Source organism: Aulostomus chinensis, chromosome 6 (assembly GCF_037954235.1).
Source record: "Aulostomus chinensis isolate RoL2024-O1b breed Wild chromosome 6, RoL_Achi_v1.0, whole genome shotgun sequence".
Lineage (NCBI taxonomy): Eukaryota > Metazoa > Chordata > Actinopteri > Syngnathiformes > Aulostomidae > Aulostomus > Aulostomus chinensis.
The window spans coordinates 472,406-492,500 of NC_141325.1; the positions used below are offsets into that span (position 1 = coordinate 472,406).

Here is a 20,095-nt window from a genome sequence, read left to right on the forward strand (position 1 = left end):
TTAACTTAAAAAATGAAAAAATACTCCAAACTGACAGGTTAGTTGCCATGTTGTTGTTTTTTAATTTACCACGTACAGCTAACAATATAAACCCAATGTTACCGCCAGGGGACGAGGATGCAGTCATCAACAGAAATCACAGTCAGACAACAAGGAATCAGACGAGGACAAAGAGAAAAGAAACGACAAAAATCAAATTAAATTAAAGAAACCAAGGCCAGGCAAACACTGGAAGGAGGAGACGTCCTGAGTCATCGCTCTTTGCAGCGTTTGTCCAACACACTTGCAGTTTTCAAAGCTTTCTTACTGTCCAGTCCGTTGGTAGGACTGGAGTCGCTTTCCAGTTCATTTAGAAAGTGAAAGCTGGTTTGGAGTCTGTCCATGTCTTCTTGTGTTGGTGAAATTTGGTTGGCCATGGTTGTCTGTTGTTGGTGTTTCATCTCTATCATTGACGTCATTATTTGTGCGGGGGGCCGTCCACAGAGGTGAACCAGCAGGTTCCTCCTGGCCAGGCTTCCCTTCAAACCCTGAACTCCCAGTCAGAGGTCACTGGTATCAGGACGGTGGGTGGGATCTCTCTCTGTCAATCAAGGCTTCTGCTTCAGGCTCTGTGGCGTCCCCATAAAAAGGGGCGTGTAACGCGTCATGTGACTCTTGGGAAACGGACGGATCGCGTGCCACCTCCTTCAGTCCAGAAGAACAAGTGAGTGTGATGGAGGTCAGGAACATCAAACAATTATGACAGCAAAAAGCAGCACAGCTGCTGCCAAGGAGGGGAGAGAGGAATGCTGGGAGAAGAGCAGCGATGGCGTCAGGTCATCAGTTTCTGATGTACTTGACCTGTGAGTGCTGGCGCCCCCTGCAGGAACCCTCTGAAGGAACCAGATTCATCAGCTCATCCACACGCAGGTGTTGGTCTGCTGATCAATGCAGGACCTAGAAATGTAGCCTGAGGCTTCCCAGAAGGCCTCTGTTGTAGCCATGGGGGCCAATGGGACTACGAACACGCTCAGTACTCAGTGAGAGCGAGTACAACTTGGCCAGTAGCAGCGTGCAGTATTCTTGCTCAGGTTTACTGCATCCCAGCTGAATGCATGCAGTTTCCGTACACACAGTTGTGCTGCTGTGAGCGCGAGGCTCCTTTTTAGTGGCGTTCCTCACACACGGCTGCTCCAGCAGGCTGGAATAATGAGGGCTTCCCTCAGCTGGGGGCCTGGAGCGTTGATAGGAGTGACGTCAGGAGAGGTAGCGGATCACTCCGGTCTCTGAACGCTCTCTCCCTCTGAAGAGAACCTCGCTCAGTGATGGCGCCGAGGTCCACCGGATCGTTCAAAGATGGTGGTGCCGTTTTCAGAAGAGGTGGTGGGTGAAAGGGCAGCGCTTTTATAGCCGATTGAAGCAGAAACTCTGACCCTCACCTGCTCCGGACCAGGTGAGGGTCACCACATCAGTTACCATGGTGATCCAGCCAGGTCAGAAGAGAGACGCCTTCATGACGCTGAGAACCCCGGCTCTGGTCTCCACTCCTCGCTCACCACTCACCTCACCTCCTGGTGCAGCTTCAGGTGTCAGTCAACAAAAATACAGACGAAAAATAAAGAACCAGTGAGACATGGAACTTAGAATCAACAGAGAACAGTTCTCTGCATGGTGCCAACTTTGGTACAGGAACCACAAACCACAAACAGTTCAGCCACCCGGCTCACTATATGACCTCATTCAACTGGAACCATTTAGAATTCAAGCCTTTGAGTATTGGAGACCTGGGGAACGTCCAACATCAACAAAACCAGAGAACTTTCATCAAGAACTCAGTGGAGCTCTGGAGAACCACTCAAAGCTGCACAGGCGACCCTCAGGTGCTACATACCAAGGTGCTGAACCGTCCCTGCTGCTCTGCATAGACCTGAACCTCTCAGCCAGATCACCATGAGGCCTGGCTTCTGATCCGGTTCTGAAATGGATCCACCACCAACCTCCTCCTCTACATGATGAGACCCAGCTGCAGGCAGGAATGGATCCACAGCACCAGGATCTACAGCAGCAGCACCAGAACATGATTTGGATGAGATCAGTGAGGTCAGACAGTACCAAAGAGGGAAGGTGACCAGAACCAACAGGCTGAATTACCAGAAGGCAACAGACGTTCAGGACGGCTACAAGAACCTTGAGGTCTCTCAGGCTAACAGAACCATGAGGAGGCTGAAGGAGGTTGGCCACAGCCAAACACCTCCACAAGGTCAGGAGGCCCCTCAGTGGGAGGAACCGGGTCTGGGCCGCCAGCACGTAGTGGTGCCAGTCACCAGATCCCCCACTGGGAGAATCAGCTGCCAAAGGAGGAGGTGGGGGCCCCTGATACCAGGACCAGGAAGCCACTCACCCTGCCAGGAGGGTCCAAGTCCAAGTCCAAGTCCAGCATCCTAAGAGGGGCGAAGGAGACCCAGGACTGGTGAGGGTCAGAGCCACAGTCCTGGACCAGACCATCAAGATCCAGGACGAAAACCAGAAGATGACCCCCAAAGATGAACTGCTGAGTGAAAACAGGAACTTGCAGCAGGAACCTGACGCTGCAGATGAGGTGGAGGAACATCCATGGTGGGACGTCTGGAGATGGCGGGATGTAACGGTGAACGTCGCAAGCGTCCCGACAGCGTCTCGCTCCTGCAGGACAAACCTGTCCATCATCCCATCAGAAGCCGTCACGTCCCATTTCCCGCCTGCTCCGCTTCCTGTTGTTGACAGGAGGCGTTATAAATAGAGCTGTCGATCAGGCGCCTGCCGGCACCGCTGGGACTCGAACCGCCGCTCGGGAGGATTAATTATAGTCGTTTGCCAAAATTGTCCCTTTGAAGTGCCGCGCGAGCGTCCGTGTGACGGCGCGAGCCGTGAAAGGCGCGTTTCAATCATCGGCGGCGGTTTGAAGTAAACGGAGATATTTTAACATGAAGGTTTGAAGTAAACGGCGCCGTCCCAAACTGTGATAAACTGCTTTTAGATCAGAGGAGACGCACCAGCCCCGTCAATCACGCGCCCGGTAATGATCACGACGGTAACAGCTGTGACATGACGGGGACATCATGGTAGGACCAGCCGTCACCGCCAGGAAATGAACAACTGAACGTTGTTCCTGACAACACACGCGTGGCCGGACGTCTGTCGGGGGTCCCGAATGGTCTCCGGCTCCTGAGGGAGGCTCCGCCCCTTCTGTTTGATTTATGTCAAAGTCAGAATGATCAGAGACAAGCAATGATCAATGGAACATATCGATCAGCAGCGCCTGGCCTGCTGTCCTGTGATTGGTTTAAACGATACTGTCAGTTTTGATTGGAGGTGAGAGAGAGCTGAGAAGAAGATGATGATGATGAAGATGTTTGCCTGAGGCGACACTGCGGCTCCCACACCCACACACACACTGACAAACATACACTCACGCACACACACTTCCACACACACTCACACACACAGTAAACAGCAGCATGTAGTCCTGGTGAACTTTGTCTCCTGACAAACATTGTTGTTTTACAAAAACTACAATTAACTCAGAAACAATATAATTTCTTCTTTTTATTTCAGTTCAAACAAAATGTAGACAAAGCAGAGGAGGAAGAGGAGGAGGAAGAGGAGGAGGAAGAGGAGGAGGAAGAGGAGGAGGAAGAGGAGGAGGCGTCTGTCCCTCATCACGCAGCTGCCAGTCGGCTCTCCAGAGCCTCCAACACAGAATATGGATCCTGATCTGCATCGATGTGAATGGCATCTGGAAACACACACTACACACACAGAGACAAACACACACAGACACACACACACAGACACACACACACACAAAGACACAGACACACAGATGAACACACACAGAGGCACACACGCACAGACACGCACACACAGAGGCACACAGACACACACACACAAACACACACAGACACACACACACAGACACGCACACACAGAGGCACACAGACACACACACACAGACACACACACACAGAAACACACACAGACACACACACACGCACAGACACACACAGACACACACGCACAGACACACACACAGACACACACACACACGCACAGACACACACGCACAGACACACACGCACAGACACACACACACAGACACGCACACACAGAGGCACACACACGCAGACACACACACACGCAGACACACACACACAGAAACACACACAGACACGCACACACACAAAGACACACAGACACACAGATGAACACACACAGAGGCACACACGCACAGACACACACAGACACACACACACAGACACACACGCACAGACACACACACAGACACACACAGACACACACGCACAGACACACACAGACACACACACAGACACACACGCACAGACACACACACAGACACACGCACAGACACACACACAGACACGCACGCACAGACACACACACACACACGCACAGACACACACACACACGCACAGACACACACACACGCACAGACACACACACACGCACAGACACACACACGCACAGACACACACACGCACAGACACACACACACGCACAGACACACACGCACAGACACACACGCACAGACACACACACACGCACACACACACACGCACAGACACACACACACGCACACACACACACACAGACACACACACACACGCACAGACACACACACACGCACACACACACACACGCACAGACAGACACACACACACACGCACAGATACACACACACGCACACACACACACGCACAGACACACACACACGCACAGACACACACACACGCACAGACACACACACACGCACACACACCCACAGACACACACGCACAGACACACACACACGCACACACACGCACAGACACACACGCACAGACACACACACACGCACAGACACACACACACGCACAGACACACACACACGCACAGACACACACACACGCACAGACACACACACACACACCAGCAGTGAGGCCTCCTCCTCCAGCCCCGGTCCTCAAGTGTCATCAGTGCCCACATTTCACTGATTTCATTTTGTTTTAATGAAAAAAGGCAGTTTCTATTTCACTGTCCTTTTGATTTTGTTATCATGCAGCAGTTGAAGTGAAGAGAAAAACCCACCGCTCGGCCGTAGCAGGATTCAACCCACTCAGTAGTAGTAGTAGTCGTATTCGTAGTAGTCATAGTAGTAATAGTAGTAGTAGTAGTAATAGTAATGGTGGTAGTAGTAGTAAAAGTAGTAGTAATAGTAGTAGTAGTCCTTGTAGTAATAGTAGTGGTAGTAGCTGTCATAGTAGTAGTAGTTGTGGGGCCGTTGGTGTACTCAGGACAGCAAGATGGCTCCCGCAGCCTTGTTGACTGGCGGTTGTGTAAATACGTGTGTATGTATGTGTTTGTGTGTACGAGTGAGAGTGTGCATATGTGTGTTCACCTGCAGGCTGGCAGTGTGTGTCCTGTACATGCTCAGTGTGTGTGTGACGGCGTGCACACTGTCCTCAGCTCTGGTCTTCAGTCTGTTCTGGACCTCAGGGTTTAGAGCTGGTCGAGTCACAGCGTGGAACCTGCAGGAGGACATCACATCACATCAGGAAATGACATCACTATTTTTTTGTCAGAGAACATTTATCAGAGTGTACTCACCTGCCCCCCGTCACGGGATCTGTTGCTCTCAGAGTGATTCTCTCCAAACAGACAGCATCCATCAACTCTAGGAAGTAGACTCTGGGCAGAGGTCAAAGGTCACAGAAGATGCCATTGACACAAATGTGTTAAATGTTCGCATGATTGTAGTAGCACATGTACCAGCAGCGCCACCTGTTGGGCGGGTGCTGCGAGGCCTTCAGCTTCCGGGCGTACTGCGGCTGGCAGGGTAAGTGGTGCAGGATCCAGCCTCTGCAGCTGCAGTCCAGCCGGTTCAGATGCTGGTCCAGGACCTGCAGCAGCAGCCAGTCTGGAACTGAGCGCACACGCAAAGCCTGATGGGTAACGGTGCCACATCCTGACTGAACATGTTGGCTACAAGTGGTTAAGACCTCCCCCAGATAGAATGCACACCAGTGCTTCGATAGCACTTCCCACCCACAACATTCAGAAGTTGGAGGATCAGAACACAGCACACGTTCTCGGCAGCGTCGTGGGTATTCAGAACCACTTCCTGTTTCAGTGTGAAGTTTGTGTGTCCAATGGAAAACATCGAGCTGATGATGAAACGCATGCAAGAGTGCGCGCCTCACCTGGTTGTCCATCGGCCAGGTACAATTGAAGTTCTTCTCCCAGCGTTGAACCACTACCAGCTTCAGACCTCATCAACTCTTCACAAGACACTGGCAGACAGACACAGTGATGACATCATCAGACACAGTGATGACATCATCAGATACAGTGATGACTTAAGCCCTGACTGTGAGACTCTGCTCCACTGGCAGTCTGATGACGCTTGATGGAGGTCAGTTGGATTGAAGGGAATCATGTGAGAGTACTGAGGTTTGTGTCCTGCCACCTGTGGGCGGAGTCAGTGAGCTCGACAGCTAACATGAGTCATACTGCTAGTCAAGTCAAGTCAGGTTTATCAGTGTGTCACCAAACTCCAACCAAAGTTCTGTCCTGACTCTGTCCAAGTAGAGCAGGTCCAGCACCTCCTTCCTTCAATGAACCTCCACCCAACAATTCTCCATCAGCAGCACATCCTGCAACAGCAGCCACCAGAACCTTCCTTTACCAGCAGGAAGGTGGAGCAGATCCAGGATCAGTGGGGACGGAGAGAGAGCAGGAGAGCAGGACAGAGACAAAGACAGAGAATGGAGGAAGACAGAGAGACAGAAGGAGAGAGAGGGACAGAGATAAAGAGAGAGAGACAGGAGGAGAGACTGATGGACAGAGACAAAGACAGAGAATGGAGGAAGACAGAGAGACAGAAGGAAACAGAGGGACAGAGATAAAGAGAGAGAGAAAGGAGGAGAGACTGATGGACAGAGACAAAGACAGAGAATGGAGGAAGACAGAGAGACAGAAGGAGAGAGAGGGACAGAGATAAAGAGGGAGAGAAAGGAGGAGAGACTGATGGACAGAAACAAAGACAGAATGGAGGAAGACAGAGAGACAGAAGGAAAGAGAGGGACAGAGATAAAGAGAGAGAGAAAGGAAGAGAGACTGATGGACAGAGACAAAGACAGAGAATGGAGGAGGACAGAGAGACAGAAGGAGAGAGAGGGACAGAGATAAAGAGAGACAGAGAATGGAGGAGAGACTGATGGACAGAGACAAAGGCAGAGAATGGAGGAGGACAGAGAGACAGAAGGAAAGAGAGGGACGGAGATAAAGAGAGAGAGAAAGGAGGAGAGACTGATGGACAGAGACAAAGACAGAGAATGGAGGAGGACAGAGAGACAGAAGGAAAGAGGGACAAAGATAAAGAGAGAGAGGAGGAGAGACTGATGGACAGAGACAAAGACAGAGAATGGAGGAAGACAGAGACAGAAGGAAAGAGAGGGACAGAGATAAAGAGAGAAAGGAGGAGAGGCTGATGGACAGAGACAAAGACAGAGAATGGAGGAAGACAGAGAGACAGAAGGAGAGAGAGGGACAGAGATAAAGAGAGAGAGAAAGGAGGAGAGACTGATGGACAGAGACAAAGACAGAGAATGGAGGAAGACAGAGAGACAGAAGGAGAGAGAGGGACAGAGATAAAGAGAGAGAGAAAGGAGGAGAGACTGATGGACAGAGACAAAGACAGAGAATGGAGGAAGACAGAGAGACAGAAGGAAAGAGAGGGACAGAGATAAAGAGAGAGAGAAAGGAGAAGAGACTGATGGACAGACGGGGACGTGAGCAGGTGGAGCTACGGGTGGCAGCTGGAGCCTCCTCCAGCAGCACCAGGATCTGGGATGAGGGAGCCCGAAGGCTCTGGAGAAGAAGAGGAGTGAGCTAACCCAACGGTGCTAACGGAACATCAGCGCTCCCCGTCTGAAGGAGTCCCACCCTAGCAGGGTTTACTTACAGAGCCGTCTGGTTCTGTCCAGAATAGACAAACTCACTGCACCTACGTAGGTGTAGGGTCCTGGTCCCGCCCCTCACAGACTGACAGACAGAGAGAATCATTTGACCTGTGGGGCCTGAAGATGTGGCCAACAGGGATGATGTCATCAGAGTGTTTATACCACGATGTCACCTACAGCGTTTATGACACTGGCAGGGAGTTTAAAAACACACTCCCGGGGGCGTGTCTCAGGGAGAGTGACATCACTGCATATGCTACATATGAGCGGAGCCTGCGCGTGTGTGTGCACGCCCGTGTTTGTGTGTACCATCCACCATGTTGTATTTCTCTGCCAAGAGTCTGGCCTGATGATTCTTCCCAGAACCTGGTGGACCCAACAGGAGGATTCTGGGAGTTCTGTACCGCACTTGAGTCCGGGTGAAAGTCAGAGCTGCATGAAGACAGAGTCCCACAGTGACGTTCATGGCAGCATACAACCAGCGGGTCACCGCTATCACTATTAAATAACACGGTACCTTGTTGGTAGATGTCAACTGGCGGTTGGTCGCCATCGATGGTTTTCATGATGTGTTGGTAGGCGGAGCTAACACCAGTGACCTCACAGCGATAATGCTGCAGCTTAGCCAATAGCTGCATGTCTGATAGCTTTGGACTCTTTATCAGATGCTGAGCAACTGACTCGTCGGCTGGCCAGATGAAGCTCTGATGATACACATCTGCAGACAGGAAGTGACATCACACATATTAATATACTGTAGTCTTCAATATCATGTGACTCTGGGAATCATTCGCATCACCATCCAACAGTTTCATGATATACTTAAACTTCCTCTATCAAAGATGGATGATAGACTCACCTCCTGTCAGTGGGTCGACACACCTTCCCTGACTCCTCCCCCTTAAAACGTCATCAGGAGCCTCCAACATCACTGACACACACACACACACACACACACACATACACACACACACACACACACACGTGTGTTTGTCACTCGGGGAAGATGTGGGCTTGTTATGTTTGAGGTTTTATTCTCACCAACATGCCTGGGGAAGACGCCGGCCTGCTGGAGCCTCAGCGCCTGCAGACGAGTCTGAGGGAGACCCTCCAGCAGCCACCCCTGTAACACACACACACACACACACACACACAAAGATGATAGCAGAGGGAGGAGTGTGTGTGGTGTCAAAGTTGAAGACCCTGGGATTCCTGGGACGTGGATGTGGTGCGATGGACGCAAGGAGGCAGCAGCTTGTTTCTATAAGTTTGGCTCCTCTGCCAATGAGGCGACTGTTGTGAAGGCAAGAAGCCGCTTTCCTACCCGACGACAACGATGATGACAACATCACACCAATGATCCACATGGAACAAACCAGCTGACTGAACTGGAGGCCTGTCTGAAGGACAGAAACATGGAGGACCATCATTTCCTTTATTAAACTCTGATAAACTGAAGTTCTTGTGCTGGGCCCAAACACCTGAGGACCACCTGATCTGATGAGACAGGTACCCTGGATGGCACCACCCTGGCCCCCAGCACCACCGTAGGAACCTAGGAGTTCTCTTTTTAATTTAGATCGCTGGATAAGTGCGGTGGTGTTTTTTCCACATCAGGCAGTTGGCAAAGGTGAAGCCTTTTCTTTCACCACAGCACTTGGAGTCGGTGATCCATGCCTTCCTCAGCAATGGTGTCTGTTGGGATCAGCCAGTCCTCCTGTCACGTCTCCAGCTGCTTCAAGCGCTGCTGCTCATCTTTTAACTGGTCCACTCAGACGAGAGCACATGACGCCGATCCTGGCCTCCCTCCACTGGCTGCCTGTGCACTTAGAGTTCATTTTAAGATGCTTTTATTTGTTCTTAGATCCATCAAGGTCTGGCCCCGCCCTACCTCACTGAGCTGCTCCACCCTTATGCTCCTGCTCGGTGCCTGAGGTCAGCTGATCAGCTGCTCCTGGAGAAGCTCGGGGGACAGAGCCTTCTCTGTTGCTGCACCCAAACTCTGGAACCTCCTGCCTCTGTACACAAGCCAGGTCTCCTCACTGTCATTTTTAAAACCAATCTTCAAACCGTTCTTCATTCCCTGGCTTTCGACCCAGCATGAAACATTGCTTCTGTTTTGTTGTTTGTTGTCTGTTAATAATTTTATAGTTTGGTGTTATGGTGTTGTCGTAACAGTGTACATTGATAATTTGTTGTTTTACAGTGCTTGATAAATAAAGTTGAGTTGAGTTGGGAGGTCCTGGACAAGATCGAAATCAAAGTACCCATGAAAACAAGTTCAACACAAAGACTGAAATTCAGGATTCAGTGGAAACTTGGAGGACAGAGGACAGCACACGGTCAAGGACAGAGACCCGACATGAGACAATGGGAAACACTGAGGTTATCAGGTGGTGCAGTCATGCAGGCGAGACACATGAGGTGACCACAGCAGGAAGCAGACCGAAAAACAAGACCTGAACTCCCAAAATAAAACAGGAACTAAAGACAGACCAAGGCAAAAGGGAGTGCACAGGAAGACAGAGCACGAACCACAAAGTGAGACAGGAAACCAAGACACGCCAGTCCCAAGAACATGCAGAGAAACTAGTCCAGACATTTGTTGCTTCCAGGCAGCATCACTGTGGTTGCTCCTATCAGGATGCACTCATCCTCTCCAGCTGCTGGTGGACTGAGCAGAACCAGGACGAGGGACCTGATCTCTCCTGGACTGGCAGAACCAGGACGAGGGACCTGATCTCTCCTGGACTGGCAGAACCAGGACGAGGGACCTGATCTCTCCTAGACTGGCAGAACTACTTAAACCAGCGGAATCACCAGAACCAAGACCAGCTACATTTGCAAGAACAAGTGACTGAAGTCACTGAGAAGCATTTATCTTACTGAGACTAGACTCTTGACCCCCCCCCCCCCCCCAACCCAGAGGACCCAGACTGGACCCCTCAGATGGTACTTTACCTTATTGAAGCAGTCGACCTCCTTCAGTCTCTGTTGAAGCAAATGGACCAGCAGCTCCTACACACACACACACACACACACACACACACACACACACACACACACACACACACTTTTTGAACAAATGTACAGTGTCTCAGACCAGACGATTCTATAACCTCTATGTGGAGAAGTAGAAACCTTCGGCTGGCGGTACAGCAATGATGTCAGGGATGATGTCATCACGAGCATCTCAATAACAATGTTGTGTGGGCTGGCCTGTCCAGAAACGTGCACCTAACCACATTCATCACTGATGCTTTGATAGATGCTGGGAATGAAAATGTGTGTGTGTCCGTTTTCGTGTATACCTCTTCCGTCAGTGTGAACTGTCTTGCTTGTGTGCTCAGCTGTGATTGGTCCTCCAGTAAACTCTCTGTGGTCACATGGACGGCCCCCAACGCAACACTCAGCTTCTGAGCCTGATGGACGACGACAACAACAGAAGTCAAGAGTTGCAAATGTTCTACAGACGGCAGCTCCGCCCCCAGCTTTTTTTCTACGAGTATTCATTTTCTCAAAGTGTCACCGCTTGTGGTCGCATCATTCACCACTTGAGGGTCACCTCGTGTGGTGAAACCAACGTCTGGCCCCGCCCACATGACCCCCCCCCCGACCCACTGACCATCCTCAACTCACCAGTGTATGTTTGCCGACCGCTGGAGGACCAAGCAGCATGACCCTGGGAACTGACACACACACACACACACACACACACACACACACACACACACACACACACACACACACACACACACCCTCTCATGTATACATGGTTTTCGTACTCTGTGTGTTCCACATGTTGGCTTGAGGAGTTTGGAGGCAGCATGAACAGAAGTGGAGGCACAGCTCCATCTAGTGGACACAGGATGCATGTTCAAGAGCTGATTAATTTATTGTCTGTCCATCCTAAATCAAAGAAAGGGATCAATAGGAACGGATAATAACTGTGTGAGGAGATGTGAGGTGTGAAGACTGAGGTCATCTTCCAACCAACCTGAGGGTTCGTCACCTGGAGACTGCAGGACGACAGGTCCACAATTCAGATTCAGGTTATCAACAAGTTCATAGCATTGACAGCAGCAATTTGATCTCACTGAGCAGCAAAACCAGCACCAGCAAACGAATGGGAACCAGTAGCAACAGGAAGTGTTCTGGTCAGTTCTGATCTCCAGTCCAGGTGTTGGTGGATCCCTGATCCTCCGTCTGGATCAAGGAGACCTGGATTCTACCAGACCACCTGGAGAGGTGGTGACCAGACGTTTGTGGACAGTTTAGCTGCTGTTAGCGTCAGGCTAAATAAACGTGGCTGGTTCTTCCTGCATTCTGGAGTCACAAAGAAGTGATGGAGGAGGGAGAAACATCTCAGTGAGCTGAGTACTCCTGTTAGTGAGTACTTGGAGGGTATTAATACACTTTTGGGGTGAAGTGTCACTTCTGTGGCACAGCACCAGCATGTGAGTGAGTTGAGACTAAAATGATCCACTTATTAATTCAACATTTAAATGTTTACAGAGACCTGATAAGGACATTAATAAATAAGTACTAAGGTGTTTAGATCCATTTTTGGAGCAACCTGTTTCACAGCACCCCTCAAGGTCTGTGGGTGGTCAATTATTTATAGACCAAATGACAGCAGGACAGTCTGAGGAGACTCACCGTCCATGCTGGTCCTCCGCAGCAGCTGAAGCAGGAAACTGATGGGATCATCGGGCTGCTTCACCAGCAGACTGGACACCAGACTCTGGAACACAAGACTGGAAGTGACCTTCCCCACCCTTTATTACCACATCAGATCCACCAGTAAACACCAGACTGGTTCAGTTCTACATCAGATTAGATTCGCTTTAACAAAGGAAAAAAAACCTTAGTAATTAGACGAAGAGCTTCAAGTTTTATTGCTGTAGGTGCTGCCATCTAGTGGCAGAAGAAGTGCCAGCTTTTTTTTCTTTTCAAATGTAATATAACCACAACCAATAATCCAACATCAACAGTATCTTCAGTATCCACCACTGTCAGTGCTGAGTTCACTCAGAGCCGGTCTCAGACCTCCTGACTCGGTCCACCCTGAGGACCAGGAGGAGGAGGCTCAGGTTTGAGGGCCTCCTGTTCCCTGAACAGTTGAGCCTTCAAACTGCTCTTAAAGCAGGGAGGGGCTCTGAGGGTCGCATGGAGTTGGGAAGTTCATTCCACCATGAGGGAGCAACAGAGGAGAAGAGCCAGGCTGGAGACTCAGAGCCAGGCTGGGCTGGGAGCACCAGCCGTCTCTCACAGGTGGGGTGTAGCGGCGAGAGGGCGTGCAGACCAGGATGAGGGGTCCAGGTAGGCAGGAGCCGCTCTTGTCACTGATTTTTAAGCCAGAAGAAGAGATTTGAGTTTGACTCGAGCTGCGGCTGGAAGCCAGTGAGGAGACGTTCACAGCAGGGTGACGTGCAGTTTTGGGTGAGTTAAAGACCAGACGAGCTGCTGCTTCTGGATCTGCAGAGGTTTAAAGGTCCACCAGGGAGGCCTGCTGGGAGAGAGCAGCCGTGGTCGATGATGACATCACTAGCACCTGCACCAGAAGCTGTGTGGCTCGTTGTGTCACGTGGGGTCTGATCCTCCTGGTGTCATAGAGGGCAAATCAACAAGACCAGCAAGGAGGCCACGTGAACTTTCAAGGTCAGCTGGTCTTCAATCGAGTTTGTGGGCAGGAGATGAGCCATGGAGATGCTCACTTCCTGTTGGACGACAACCGCACCTGTTTCTCGGCAGCTAAATGGGCTTCTGGCCCTGGGGGCCCTGGGGGGTTCGCTAACACTCAGACAGGTGGAGGCTTTCCGACTGTGTCTGCAGGATGATGTTCATGTCTGCCCCCGGGGTGGAACAGGGATTGGAGGTGAGCCTGTATGGGTGAGGACATGAGCACCTCTCAATGTGAGAAGACGTTACCTGGACCAGGTGGATGACGTCATGTAGGTCAGCGTACACGGACATCTGCGGAGGAACCCTCAGCGGCCTCGCGCCGTCATCCATCACCGGCAGGACGAAGGCGTTTCCTGAGGGCCACCAGGTCATCGTGTTGAAAGGATCGTGTACTGTCACGTGCCTTCCCTGGGGGGTAAAGACTGTGGGAACCCCCCCCCCATCACCTACCTCGCAAAAGGCACACGGAGGGTCGCCGACGGTATCTGCCTCTTCTTCGAGGGAAACCTGAGGTCGCTGTTAGCTTCTTGCTTGTTCGAGCTGGTTGCTACGATGCGTTCTTGTTGTTAGGGGACAACGTCAGGAGCGCGTGGGTGGCCGTTTCCTAGCAATGCTACGTGGTCGCGCGCGTTCTCCGGCCCCCTCGGTCCGGTGGTGTGTGAGTCACCTCTCTGCCCCCTCAGTCCCCGGGTCAGCGGCTCATTTCCAGCACTCGTCTGGAGGAACATTCTTAGAACCCGACTTTGATACACAAATCAAAGCTCGGACAGTAGCAGTGACAGCTGAGTTCCTCCTGCTGCTTCAGAACCTTCAGAGACTGGTAACACTGAACCACTCGAGAGAACATAGAACACAGAACATCCAGGAACACGCACTCTGACACCATGGCTCTCTGGCTGGTGTCTAACAGCTGATGAGACTCCACCGCCATCCAGGAGGGTCCGAGTATTTAAGGAGAGCTGAATCTGCACTCTGACTGTTGCGTATTCTCTCAATCAAAAAGATTCCAATTTTAAATCTGTTGGGGACCCGCGTCTCCTGGTGCACCTGCTTGGCTTGGCCAGCTCAATGCCCTTGAGTCTGACATGAGGTCACCAGGTCGTGGTGACGGAGGGGTTGGATCTGGCGACTTGGCCACTGTTTAACTGGACTCTTTGCGTAGGAACATTCACCTTCTCTGTCTGAGTGTGTGAGGGCTCTCATAAGAATGAGGCGAGCAGATGAAGCTGCAGATCAGAGGAAGTTTATTAGAGTGTTCAAAGTTCACGCTCCAGCTGGTGAACTACAGAAATGTCAAGTTCCTGCTAAAGAGCAACAGGAGCCCGTTGGTAAAACCCCACATGACCTCGGCTGGCGTCCGTCCTTCAGGAGCACAGGAAGCCTCAAGTTGGTATGTCATCACTTCAGGTTCCATCCTGAACTGAACTCTTCCGTAATATTCCAGGAAGTTGTTTAGTTCTCCATCTTTATGAGATCAATGTTATCCAGCTGAATGACGTTAGCCTAGCTTAGCAAAGGGCCTGGAAAGAGCAGTCCAACTGTTTAGCTACCTGCTAGCTGAACACATTTCAACTTGTCTCACTCAGTCGTGAACCCAGAGAATGATTTGTTTAAATTTAAGTGTTTACCTGCTAATTGTTCAGTCACATGACAGTCAGGTGAATTCTGGTTTGCTGGTTGAGTGTTCCTGAATGTTGACGTTCCACACTGGGGAACGAACTCATTTCACTGGCTCCAGATTCCTAAATTACTTTGAGAAATGACTGAATGAATCTGACATCTCCCGGGAGGGCACAGACATGGATGCAGATGGCCTGGAAACCTAACGACCAACAATCAGGGAGGCAACATCAGCGAGAGTGAGATCATCAGGGACAGAACCATGACGATGAGCTACCTTATTGTGTGCACGTGCGTGCCAACATGGCGTCATCACAGCTGCTCTTATCTGAGCTGAGATTTCATGAGCACGATGAAACGGCTAACTAGCGTTAGCCTCAGCTACTGTGAGCTAATAGCAGCTCGTCCTCATCAGTCACCAGGCCACGATGCAGAATGCAGCTACGATGACTGCTCAGCTTTGTTTGTTCCCATTTCCGCGTTTAAGGGTTTCGACTCTTGGTGGAGGCTAGATGAGATGTTTGACATCATTGCAGAGAAAAGTGGAACCGCAGAGATTCAAACTGAAGCTGTGGTCACCCTGCAGGTCACTCGCCACCGCCAAAATTGTCACTCTTCTGCAACAGCTCTGACTCTCTCCTATGGTTCGTCTCTTGTTTTGGGCTTTTTGTTGATCAAAAGATCAAAGTTGTCCTGTAAGATCAGGGCCTTTGGTTGCAGTTAGCAATAATGGCGTCTGTTCAGTTTTCCTGCGAACATCTTATTCTCACTACTTTATGACATCACATTCAGAGTGGAGGTTGCTCCAGCTGCTGGATGTCAAACATCCAGATGTTTACAGGCTTCAGGTGTTCCCTCAAGTCTGCTGGGCTGGTAGTTTTGATCTTCAGCATCTATTTTAAAATCTCACTGGTTGCTCATTTACAAACCAACCATATGAGCTGAGTGACGGGGCTGTTTTGATGAACACTTGACGAACACGTGCGCCGTACACACATAAAAGACTCTTTTAGTGACTCAAAACAATCATTATAATAAAGTAAACAACATGGCAGTAAGCTCCGCCTCCTTCTCAGACAGGAACAGTGGGTAACGTGGGTTGGAAGTTGAGTCTGAGATGTTCTACAGTTGCAGTTACATTTGGCACATTTTCAGTGTTCTTCTGGAAGCTGCAGCAGGATGTGACATCATCATTGGTGTTGAAGGGCAATGGAAGCTCTGATGAGCTCGTGAGAGGTGAAGGCCTGTTGACCCGTCAGCGTTAGCCTGCTGATAGCGGGTCAGAACTCTGGTAGCGTCTCATTGTAGTCCATGATGCTCAGTTCGTGTCGACTCTGTCGGACAGCCGGCGTCAAGTCAGAAGGGGCAGGAACATCAGAAGTAAGAGGAACCTGGTGCAGGGGCTCCATCGGGGGGCACCCAACTAGGAGGGAGACCTCCTCTGCCTCCTGAACCAGGAGGGGACTTCTGGACTGGACATCCTCCTGCTGCTCCACCTCTTCCTGCCCTGCTTCTTTTTCTTCGCTGTGATTGGTCTGTCTGAACAGCTGACGTGCACGCTGCTCCAAAAAAGAGCCAACTGCCAGTGGGGAGTTGATGGGGGAGAGGGGTGAGGAGGAGAGGAGCAGTGGGGAGGTAGAGAGGGGCTCCATACCTCCATTCTGAATACCAACAGCAGAAGGAGGAAGGTGGTGAGTGTGGCTGCCCTCGGCCACAGGTAAGGCTGCGCCGCCACTATTTGACATGAGAGGGAGAGAGATGACATCACATGATCTCAGATTTGCTGCCATGCTCATATTGTTGATGTTTTCACGTGGTTACCTGGTGCAGGCGTTCTGAGGTTGGCTGGGGGCGTGGCTGTCAGGGGGCGTGTCAAGGTGGATCTGGCTGTACAGCTGAAGCATTTCTGACTGCAGTGTTTGGGTGATTCTCCTCAGAGCAACACATCGACTCTCGCAGGCTGCCAGATCAGCACTGTCATGTGGGAAAACCAGTGAAACCAGTCCACCAAATGCTGGGTCTGCATCAACAACCTGACTGACTTGTGCAAGAACTCGGACCTGTGGCGGACTCGGACCTGTGACCTGACTCGGACCTGTGGTGTGACTTGGACCTGTAACCTGACTCAGACCTATGACCTGATTTGGACCTGTGGTGTGACTCGGACCTGTAACCTGACTCAGACTTATGACCTGATTTGGACCTGTAATGTGACTCGGACCTGTGACCTGATTTGGACCTGTGGTGTGACTCGGACCTGTGACCTGATTTGGACCTGTGGTGTGACTCGGACCTGTGACCTGATTTGGACCTGTGAGCTGACTCGGACCTGTGAGCTGACCCGGACCTGTGACCTGACTCGGACCTATGGTGTGACTCTGACCTGTGGTGTGACTCGGAACTGTGACCTGACTCGGACCTGTGGCGGACTCAGACCAATGACCTGATTTGGACCTGTGGTGTGACTCGGACCTGTAACCTGACTCAGACCTATGACCTGATTTGGACCTGTGGTGTGACTCGGACTTGTGACCTGATTTGGACCTGTGGTGTGACTCGGACCTGTGACCTGATTTGGACCTGTGGTGTGACTCGGACCTGTGACCTGATTTGGACCTGTGGTGTGACTCTGACCTGTGACCTGATTTGGACCTGTGAGCTGACTCGGACCTGTGAGCTGACCCGGACCTGTGACCTGACTCGGACCTATGGTGTGACTCTGACCTGTGGTGTGACTCGGACCTGTGACCTGATTTGGACCTGTGGTGTGACTCTGACCTGTGACCTGATTTGGACCTGTGAGCTGACTTGGACCTGTGAGCTGACCCGGACCTGTGACCTGACTCGGACCTATGGTGTGACTCTGACCTGTGGTGTGACTCGGAACTGTGACCTGACTCAGACCTGTGACCTGATTTGAACCTGTGACCTGATTTGGACCTGTGGTGTGACTTGGACCTGTGACCTGACTCGGACCCGTGACCTGACTTTGACCCGTGACCTGACTCGGACCTGTGGTGCGACTCTGACCTGTGGCGTGACTCGGACCTGTGACCTGACTCGGACCTGCGACCTGACTCGGACCTGCTACCTGACTCGGACCTGCGGCGTGACTCGGACCCGTGGTGTGACTCGGACCTGCTCTGTGCCTTGGCGTCATCCAGGAGTTTCTTCTGATCCAGGATCAGCTGGTCCTTCCTGGCCAGCTGGACCTCCAGCTCTACTGCTCTGTGATTGGCTGCCTCCAGCTTCTGTCTCTGCTGCAACTCCACATCTTTCAGCCGCTGGTACTCCCGACCCACAATGCACTGCAGCATGGTCTCCTCCTGAGGATGATTATTGACAGACCTTGATGATGGAGTGAGTGATGAAGATGAGTGATGAGGGTCATGTGACGGTGTGTGTGTGTGTGTGTGTGTGTGTGTGTGTGGTTAGGTGGTTTTGGTGATATCACAGCATTGGTCAGTTCTCTAACGTGCGAAGGAGACCCTCCTGCTGGTGGTGGGTGGGCGGAGCTCTGATCAAACACTTTTACAAGCTTTGATGTTGATTTTGTCTTTACAACATTTCAAACTCAGACGTGCTCTTTGGAAGTTCTGGAGAACTTCTCGGCTTTTGTTCTCCACCTGATCACTGGTGCTGCCTCTAGAATGTTGGTGCTCCTGGTTCTGAGGTTAGGTACCAGTCTCCACATTCTCCTGTCAGGTGTGTTCTTACACCTGTGTCAGGCACCATGTTGTGCGTGTGAAACATTTATAAACGAGAGCCCTGGTGTGTGTTCTATGTTCTTTGTATGTTCTATGCAGCATATTTTCTGTGTGGGCTGTTTCATGTTCTCACGGTGCTGCTGCCGGGGTCTCTGGCTTCCAGCAGTTCTACCAGGGTTCTATTGGTTCCTCTAAGCAGGACGAGCTGCTGGTTGAGGAGGAAGATCTGCTGCTGCAGCTGCTCGCTGCTGCAGAGCTGCAGAAAACGCCACCATCAGAATTAGGGCTTGTGATTGACAGCTAGCACAGCAAATACCAGCTCTACTCACCTTGAGTGACAGCTGGGTCAGCTGGTGCTCTGCATTGTTAGCCTTGATATTGGCCTTCTGAAGCTCCGCCTCCACATCCCTGAGCCTACTGTGACACTCCTGCAGCTCGCTCTGCAACCACCAATCACAAGACATTTTACAAGCAGCCAGTCAGATGACTAGTATCTAGCATGCTAATGTTAGCTTGTCCAGCTAATTTATGGTTTGATGACATTGACGACATCCTGAGGAAAAAATGTATTTCTCTCTGGCTTTTTAAAATATTAACAAAACCTGTGCTTTCAGTTGTTTACATCCACCAGTGAGCTCACAGTGAGGTCATGGCGAGGACACGGTGGGGCCACAATGAGATCATGGTGAGGTCATGGCGGGGTCACATTAAAGTCACGGTGAAGACACAGTTGGGTCACAATGAGGTCACAGTGAGATGACGGTGAGGACATGCAGGGATGAGGGTGAGGTCATGGCGAAGACATGGTGGGGATACAGTAAAGTCACGGTCAGGTCACGGTGGGGACGCGGTGGGTTCACGATGAGGACGCGGTTGGGTCACAATGATGTCACGTGAGGACACAGTGGTATGACGATGAGGTCATGGTTTGGTCACAATGAGGTCACGGTGAGATGATGGTGAGGACATGCAGGGATCAGGGTGAGGTCATGGCGAAGACATGGTGGGGATACAGTAAAGTCACGGTCAGGTCACGGTGGGGACGCGGTGGGTTCACGATGAGGACGCGGTTGGGTCACAATGATGTCACGTGAGGACACAGTGGTA

At 51.2% G+C, this 20,095-nt stretch overlaps 2 protein-coding genes across 9 annotated transcripts in view; both read right to left on the reverse strand.

The window, feature by feature from the left end:
- Positions 1-3,557: 3,557 nt before the first annotated feature.
- ak8 (adenylate kinase 8) lies at positions 3,558-14,440 on the reverse strand. Of its 5 annotated transcripts, XM_086205602.1 has the most exons (17): positions 14,112-14,428; positions 13,908-14,014; positions 12,636-12,720; positions 11,616-11,665; positions 11,288-11,398; positions 11,118-11,213; positions 10,938-10,994; positions 9,018-9,099; positions 8,836-8,907; positions 8,494-8,694; positions 8,286-8,408; positions 6,216-6,305; positions 5,797-5,938; positions 5,623-5,703; positions 5,414-5,543; positions 3,634-3,767; positions 3,558-3,597 (listed from the first exon to the last, which is right to left on the reverse strand). In XM_086205602.1, exons 2-16 carry the CDS (start codon positions 13,989-13,991, stop codon positions 3,678-3,680), a joined length of 1,494 nt encoding a protein of 497 aa, XP_086061728.1. In that variant the 5' UTR covers positions 13,992-14,014; positions 14,112-14,428; the 3' UTR covers positions 3,558-3,597; positions 3,634-3,677. The 5 variants fall into 5 exon arrangements, with proteins under 5 accessions (XP_086061728.1, XP_086061727.1, XP_086061729.1 ...); XM_086205601.1 differs by lacking the exon at positions 3,558-3,597 and having other exon boundaries at positions 3,605-3,767; XM_086205603.1 differs by lacking the exon at positions 3,558-3,597 and having other exon boundaries at positions 3,605-3,767; positions 11,118-11,195; positions 14,112-14,427.
- Positions 14,441-14,888: 448 nt separating this feature from the next.
- The window catches only part of tsc1a (TSC complex subunit 1a), a 12,583-nt gene continuing 7,376 nt past the window's right edge, over positions 14,889-20,095 (reverse strand). For all 4 annotated transcript variants that reach the window (XM_086205597.1, XM_086205599.1, XM_086205598.1 and 1 more), the window contains 5 exons: positions 19,318-19,428; positions 19,122-19,244; positions 18,420-18,607; positions 17,103-17,255; positions 14,889-17,015 (listed from right to left, as the gene is read on the reverse strand). In XM_086205597.1, coding sequence (XP_086061723.1) covers positions 16,562-17,015; positions 17,103-17,255; positions 18,420-18,607; positions 19,122-19,244; positions 19,318-19,428 — 1,029 coding nt within the window. In that variant the 3' untranslated portion in view covers positions 14,889-16,561. The remainder of the gene's footprint in view (positions 17,016-17,102; positions 17,256-18,419; positions 18,608-19,121; positions 19,245-19,317; positions 19,429-20,095) is intronic.